At 60.7% G+C, this 7686-nt stretch overlaps 1 protein-coding gene across 1 annotated transcript; it reads left to right on the top strand.

Annotated features, from left to right (window-relative positions):
• The first annotated feature begins 4059 nt into the window (after positions 1-4059).
• On the top strand, positions 4060-6673 carry FGF4 (fibroblast growth factor 4). The gene is made up of 3 exons (XM_032360238.1): positions 4060-4396; positions 4956-5059; positions 5624-6673. Exons 1-3 carry the CDS (start codon positions 4060-4062, stop codon positions 5798-5800), a joined length of 618 nt encoding a protein of 205 aa, XP_032216129.1. The 3' UTR covers positions 5801-6673.
• Positions 6674-7686: the final 1013 nt, after the last annotated feature.

Here is a 7686-nt window from a genome sequence, read left to right as displayed (position 1 = left end):
CGCAGGGGGGCGGGTAGTGCATTTTATGATTTTCCAAGTGGAAAGCTACAAGGGTTGTGATATCGGGTCCCGGAGCTTGATCCCCGCCCTGGAGCTCACCAAAGAATTTCACCTACACGGTTCGATCCCTAATACCCACGTGTGGCAGACAAGGTGGGGACCATGAGGACCCTGAGGACCATGAGGGGAAACTGAGGCAGGAAGCAGTGTGGCTGGGAGCTTGGGCTTTGATCCAATGGCCAAAGGGCTTGGGTCCTGGGTCTGCCCTCTGTTAGCTTCATGATCTTGCATGAGGTGCCGAGGGATGCTGACGGGCACAGCCCAGCTTCCCTGCTGTAGGAAGGGAGACGGGGGAACTGACCCACCAAGCCTGGCCCCTGACAGCACCCAATAAACGTCCTGGCCACATTCTGGAAAGGTGCTGGGGCTCGAGGTCCGGTTATGCATCTAATCCTCATTCTCCCCACAACCGTGTGGAGGTGGATCCTGAAGCGAGCAGAATGCCCGTGGCGACATGGTGGGGGAGGGCAGTGAGGTCACCGGCCGGGCCTGCCTGGTCTAAGTGCTAAACATGCATCATCTCCTTATAATCCCCCAGAGCTGTTGGGCAGGAGCACTGCGAGTCCTCCATTTGCAGATAGGGAAACTGAGGCATGGCTCTCCAATTCTCCCCGACTTGAATATCTAATATGTACATAGATGTCCCTACCCGTCTATCCCCAGGGCAGACAGCTTTACTGATCTGCACCTGTCACTCGGCCCGGGGCTGGGTCAGCCCCCATGTAAAAGAGACGCCAGGAGAGTAACGAGGGACAGGTCCCATGTGTTCCCTAGAGCCATCAGATTCCGAGATGGAAAGAATGGTGCTGCTTCGTAGGGACAGAGTAAGGAACCGGGGCTGGGGGGCAGGTCGGGGCAGGGATGGGGTTAGTGCTCATGGAGGCAGGGATTTGGTTTGGGAAGAGGACAGAGTTCCAGAGATGAACGGGAGTGCTGGACGCCGGATGGGGAACGTGTTTCACGCCACTGAGCTGGGCACCTAGAAATGATCAAGATGGAAAATGTTATGTGTATTTTACCACAGTAGAAAACAAAAACAAAAAAACAAAAAGCTACAAGGCGTGGGAGGGATCTCCCCTGTCTTTGGATGTCTGAAAGAAAGCAAGCATCCCCCGTTTCTTGGGGTGTTCTGGATGGGTGTAGACACGTCTATACCAATGGCCTTACCCTTCTTCTTGACGTTTGCGGGGAGGATCTATTGTGAGGGCTGCGTGGAGGGAAGGAAGCCGGGCAGGGAAAGCAGTTAAGGGGTTTGCCAAGCGACCCCAGCTCCTGGGCCCTCCCTGTCCCACCCCAGGACAGGGATCGAATTTATACCCTGCCTTTCTTTATTGGGAGTAGTATTAAGCCAAGTGAGTTCTTAACAGCTGAGTGGGTAGTTCTGAGAAGCCCTGTCACTCCTAGAAGACCAGACCCCTGTGAAGATACATCATTGGCTGGTGGGGGGTGGGGGTTCTGGAGGTTAGAGAAGGTCATGGGCGGAAGAACCTTCCTTCCATCCCTCTGGTCCCTGGCGATGATGCAAGGTGAGCCCCACCCCTCCCCCCCAGGATGAAGACATGCAAATTGGAGCCAGGCCCTGTTGGAACCTCACGGGGCTTGCTGCCCAAGCACCCACTGTCCTGGTAAGGCTGACATCCAGCCCGACTGTCCCGCCCACTGTGTGCCCATTTTACAGATGGAGACACTGAGCGCCATCGGAAGTGCAACAGCCAATGTTTCAGGGCCGACAGGGAGGGGGCCTGGGTTCAACCCTGAATCAGGAGGCTGAGAGTCCAGACTGTCCACAGGGCCCCCCATGCTTCCTCGGACCCCAGGTCCTTGGTGAATGGGGGTCCCTAGCCACGTGAACAGGGCCCGTTTGAAGTCCTCAAGGAGACTGGGATCTGGAAACATTAGTCACCTTGGTCCAACGATTCCTTCAGGTTCAAGGGAAAAAAGTCTGTGGGAGATGGGGGTGGGCGCAGGGAGGACCCCGAGAGGGGGTCCTGCCACACCCCTCACCTGACGGCTGACGGATCCTGCTGCGCTTCGGCCAGCTCCGCTGGACCCTTGAGGGGGCCTGCAAAGGTAAGGACGGGCTGAGAGACGCGAAGTCGGCTCCCAGCTCCCGACACCCCTGCTGGCTGTCAGTCCCTCTCAGGACAGTCGCCAAGAGCACCCACTGTGTGTAGGTGGGCCGGAGTTCTGGGAGAGGGACCAGAAGAGCCAGCCGCTGAATTCCTGCAGGGAACTCGCCAGCAAATAGAAGACCCGGAAGGACGCTGCCTGCGGGGATCCTGCGAAGACCTGGCCCGGAGGTACCCCTGGGCCCAGAGGGAGACAGAAAGGACTTGGGACTTGTCTCTCGGTCCCCTGCATGGGTGCCCTGGCCAGAATCATCTTCTTGGGCCCAGATCCAAAGTCTCATTTGGGGCGCCCCAAGTCCCCAGCGCAGCTCTGGAAGGCCCTGGCCTGGGTGGGCACTGCTCCAGGAGGCTGCAGGCCCAGAGGGGAGCAAAGAGCCTCACGGAGGAGGCTGGAGACCAGGTTCCCATCCTGCCAAGGCTCCCCTGCCTGGGCTTCAGGACAAGACACCTCAAATCTCCCAAGTCCCCTCTAGTGGGGTGAATGAGCCCCAGTAGGGTTCAGAGGTTGGGTCCAAGGACTCCTGAGGCAGGAGTGGGTGGGCAGCGGGAGAGGCTGAAATGACCCGGGGATGTCTCTGGCCACAAGTGCAGGGGCAGCAGTGGGGGGTCTGGGACCTGGCAGCCATGGCTGGGCAGGACCTGCTGGCAGGTGGTAGCAAGGCCCCTCAGTCACCACAGAAAACAGGGACTTCCACACCTAGATGAGCCAGCACCTAGCTGGGCCTCTGGTGAGTCCTGCCTCCATCAGGCCATCATGGGCACAGAGGGGAGTGGTGACGGCAGGTGTGCAGGGTGGAGTGCTCCAGAGGCTTGGCCTGGGTCCCCACCGGAGAGGGGGCTCCTCTGAGTGGGCGGGGAAGGGGCTGCAAATATCCTGCCCTGCCCTGAGCCCTGCCACCTGCACTTACCTAGAGGACAATGTGTGTAGAAGGTGCAGGGCTGTGGCCTTTCCTGGGCGCACCCCACCACCTCACCCCCTGCACTCCCTTAGCGGCACCCACTGCCCAGGCGATGACTCTACCTGGCTTCCAGAATTCCATGTAGCCTGCAGGGGGCCAAACCAGAGTGCGGGTTGGGGGAGAGGGGGCCTGCCTCCCCCAGCCTCTGGCGCTGGGTTCTTCCTTCCCTGGCAGGTGCTCACTTCGCTAACTGCTCTAACCTACCCCCCAAAACCCAGGCGGGTCTGCATGGTCCCAGCAAAGGAACCGGGTTCCCGGGAGTGGCTGCTGGGAACCGAGGGTGCCTGGTTAGGGCAGCACTCCAGCTGCTGGCGCAGAGGCAGAGAAAGGGACAGGCGGGGACAAAGTGCGGGAGGCAAAACTTTGGCTGGGAGGCAGGAGTGGCGAAGACGCGAGGGGCGGGACCAACAGGTCGGTGAGCCGGTGAAGCCCGGGGTGGGGGCCGGGGACCCTCCAGGTGGCACTAGCGGCGCTCGTCCCGGCCGCCTCCCCTCCCCCAGCCAGCCCTGATTGGCAGGCGGCCTGCGACCAGCCGCGAGCGCCACAGCGCCCCGGGCGCCCAGGCGAACGTGAACGGCCCCCCGCGGGAGTAGGAGGGGGCGCCCGGCTATATATAGTGGCTCGATCGCCGCCGGCCCAGCGCGCAGGGAGGCGCGCACAGCTCCGCGGGGTCCCAGCCCGGTAGCGCGTCCTGCCCCGCCGCCCGACCTCCATGCAGCCCGGGTAGCTGCTGTCGCCTGCGGGCCCCGTCCCTTGCCTCCCGCTGCTCCACCGGCCGCGCACTCCCTGCCCCTGCCCCGGCCCCGGCCTCGGCCCCGGCCCCGGCCCCGGCCCCGGTCGTGCGCTCCCGCGGGCCGCCCCAGGAGCAGCTCGGCCCCGCGGCTTCCCGCGCGCACCGCCCGAGGGCGGGGATGGCGGGGCCCGGGGCGGCCGCGGCGGCGCTGCTCCCTGTCCTGTTGGCGGTGCTGGCGCCCTGGGCCGGCCGAGGGGGCGCCGCCGCACCCGCCGCACCCAACGGCACGCTGGGGGCCGAGCTGGAGCGCCGCTGGGAGAGCCTGGTGGCGCGCTCGCTGGCGCGCCTGCCGGTGGCCGCGCAGCCCAAGGAGGCGGCCGTCCAGAGCGGCGCGGGGGACTATCTCCTGGGCATCAAGCGGCTGCGGCGACTCTACTGCAACGTGGGCATCGGCTTCCACCTCCAGGTGCTCCCCGACGGCCGCATCGGCGGCGTGCACGCGGACACGAGCGACAGTGAGTGGGGCGGGCCGGCGGAGGGGTCGAGGGGCGCGGGGCAGCGGCCGCCCTTTCCGCCCCGCGCACGGACGGAGGTCCGAGCTCGCACCTGCTGGCTGCCGTGCGAACTGGAACGGACTCGGGTTCGGGTCCCTCCGGGACAGGGACACAAACACTCTCGGCGCCGGGAGTCCCCGGTGGGGGAGACGGCCTGTGCGCACCCGGGCGAACCGGCCCCGCCTCCCCGCCTTCGGAAGCCCGGGCTTTGGGTGCGGAATTCCAGCGCCTGCGCCCGTGGGCACAAGGCAAACGGCGCGGCCAACCGGCACCCGCGGGGGTCCGAGGGGCCCGCGGGGCCGACCGGCTCCTCCTGTGCCGGACTGGGCGCCGCCGCCGCGGGGCCGGGACGGGAGGCCGGTCCCTCCGCGCCCGCGCAGGCTGGCTTCCGGGGCCCCTTTACGTCCACCTCCACCCTAGAAACTGGGGTCCCGGTGGTTCGCAGGAGAAGGACCCGGTCCGGGACAGGTGGGATGGGCCAGGGTTCCTTGCCCGGGAGTGACCCCCGCTGCGCCCCCAGGCCTGCTGGAGCTGTCGCCGGTGGAGCGGGGCGTGGTTAGCATCTTTGGCGTGGCCAGCCGGTTCTTCGTGGCCATGAGCAGCAAGGGCAAGCTGTACGGCTCGGTGAGTATCTCCGGCCGGTAGAGCCCCCTCCCCCGCCGCCGCCGCCCGGGCTGGGACAGCGAGGGCAGGACGGCCCAGGCCTGCATCCCGCCTGCTGCTGGGGTGGGTCAGGGAAGTGGCTCCGCCTCCCCCCAGGACACAAGTACCCGGGGGCAGTGCCGGCCACCCGGGGCCTGTCCCAACAAGGGGCGGAGAGCCAGGACGGGAACAGTGTACTTTCTGCCATCCCTGAGCGGCACCTTCTAGTCCAGGAAGAGGGGACATTGGCAGCCCTTCCCTGTGGCGTCTTTCTGGGGGGTTCCAGAAGGCAGGACTGCATACTGTAGGGGGGTCGTGTGTAGATGAAATTCTCTGGACTCCCAGGTCCAGGCAGGTGGCTGGAGCCCCAGTGGCCATGGACTGGCCACTTAGATGCCTGTGGGGGTCTTGGCACCCCAGCATCCCAGGAGGGACCTCTCAGCCAGAGCAGGGCTGGGTCAGAAAGGAGCCCTTGACAGGTGGCCCTCAGGGTTCCTTAAAGGCCAGGAGAGGGCCCCACCTGACACTGTCCCTTCTCCCGCCCAGCCGTTTTTCACAGAGGAGTGCAAGTTCAAAGAGACCCTCCTCCCCAACAACTACAACGCCTACGAGTGCTACAGATACCCCGGCATGTTCATCGCCTTGAGCAAGACCGGCAGGACCAAGAAAGGGAGCCGAGTGTCCCCCACCATGAAGGTCACCCACTTTCTCCCCAGGCTGTGACTCCCGGCGTCCTGCCTCCAAGTCCCGGACAGTCAGGAGACTTTCTTCAGATGGACGGTCTAATGCAAGAGTAGGTGTAAGATATTTAAATTAATTATTTAAATGTGTATATATCGCCACCAAATTATTTATGGTTCTGTGGGTGTGTTTTGTATTTTTCTGGGAAAAAAAAAGACAAAAAATGACCCCCAAAATCCCCAACCCTGAGTTTTCTGGGTAAGACGGTGAAGACCTTTCCACTGGCTGTATTTAACTTGTCAAAAAGTTGTCACAAGTGTGCTGCTACTCTGTGTTTAAAAATGGTGACATCAGACCCCAGTCTCTGCCCTGCTTTGCAGGGTTCCCCGCACGGCGGTGGTGAGCATCTCCGTGTCTGGAGAGGCCTTCCCCAGGGCTTCGGAGCCAGCAAAGGGACCCTCCCTGCCCCGGCTCTGCTCCTAGCACCCCCCAGCGCCTCGCTCCTTTGTGCCCCGCTGCTGTTCATGGGACATATCGCTTTACTCCGGGTACCGAAAATGCACCGTGGGAGTGCCCCGCTGCCCCTCTGTTTTTAGATCTGCCAAGACTGACCTTTGAACTTCGCTGTAGTCAATCTTCCTCCAGCTCCCCGATGGGGGAGAGACTCTTAGACAACTTTTATAAACTCCTGTTTTCCTTTTTTGGATCAGCCGCAGCCTGTGGTTCTCTGTGGCCACTGGGGTAGAGGCAAAAACAAAGCAGTTTCGTAAATCTGACGGAAAGGCACGGACAGCCCGCCGGAAAGCTGGTCACGGACCGATGGGTGTGTTTGCCAGCCACAACCAAAACTCTAGTGATAAAATACAAGCGTGCGGTAGCTGGTATTTCTGATAAGTAATAGAATATAGGTTTTTGTTTTTTTCTGTTTTCTGGGTGTCGTTTTGTTTTGTTTTTAAATGTGCTTCCCTGTTCTTGGGGAAGATTTGGACTAGAACTTTAGAACTAGCTGTTCATTTTCGGTGAAATGTCCTTGTCATTGTGCAAAAACACTGAATGCAGTGTTTGCTTGGGGAAGGTGCTGCTTCTCTCCGTCGCATTCCCCGGTGAAGTGGATTTCACATCTACCTCGAAAGCCCTTAACCCACTCACCCGGCAAGATCTGCAGAAAAGCTCAGACCCGGGGCAGGCGTTGGCCATTGCAAGTGGCCCTTTTTCCAAATGTGGCCAAAGAGGATTGCAGATCGCGTCGGTGCGCCCCATTGAAACCTTGTCACGTTTGAGCTATCTTTACCCCGTGATTTACTTTTAGTAAGGATAATCATGGTGAAAATATTTGCAGACAGCTGTTAGAGTGCACTGTATGGTCATCAAGTAACCTTATATTTTTTCTTTATATATTTTACAAATGGAACCCCTGTCGCCGCAGCCGAGGTGGAAAGGGGCAGGACCGGTGATGTTTAAAAAAAGTCCCGAGGTGATGGCACACGTTTAATTTTAATGAATGACTTTCTGGCGTTTATACAAAATGACCTTAGCTCACTACCAGACATGCTCCGAATGTTTTGTCAGACTTTAATGCTCTCCTAGGATGTTTCTGAACTGCCTCCCGAATTAACTTTATGGGAGTCTCCAGACAGCCAAGACTGGAAAAGGCTGATTGGAGATCGTGTCTTTCACATTCCTTTCTTAAAAATGCTTTGTTCGGATGCGAATATCGGCTTCAGACACTGTCCCTGACGAGGCCAAGAGGAGGGAGGAAGCCGCTTGTGAAGCCGGAGGGCTGGGCTCTGTACATCGTAACCGGCTGCCCGTGCAGTGAAATAAAAACGTTTTCGGTGTTAAACTGCGTCCTGGGGTCCAGGAGCCTCGCGGAGATGGGGATGCGCCGGTCTCTGCTCTGATGCTGGGGGGCGGGGCCGGAACGCGTG

The sequence above is a fragment of the Mustela erminea genome, chromosome 9 (assembly GCF_009829155.1).
Source record: "Mustela erminea isolate mMusErm1 chromosome 9, mMusErm1.Pri, whole genome shotgun sequence".
In the NCBI taxonomy this organism is placed as follows: Eukaryota; Metazoa; Chordata; class Mammalia; order Carnivora; family Mustelidae; genus Mustela; species Mustela erminea.
This window is presented reverse-complemented; position numbering and strand designations above follow the sequence as displayed.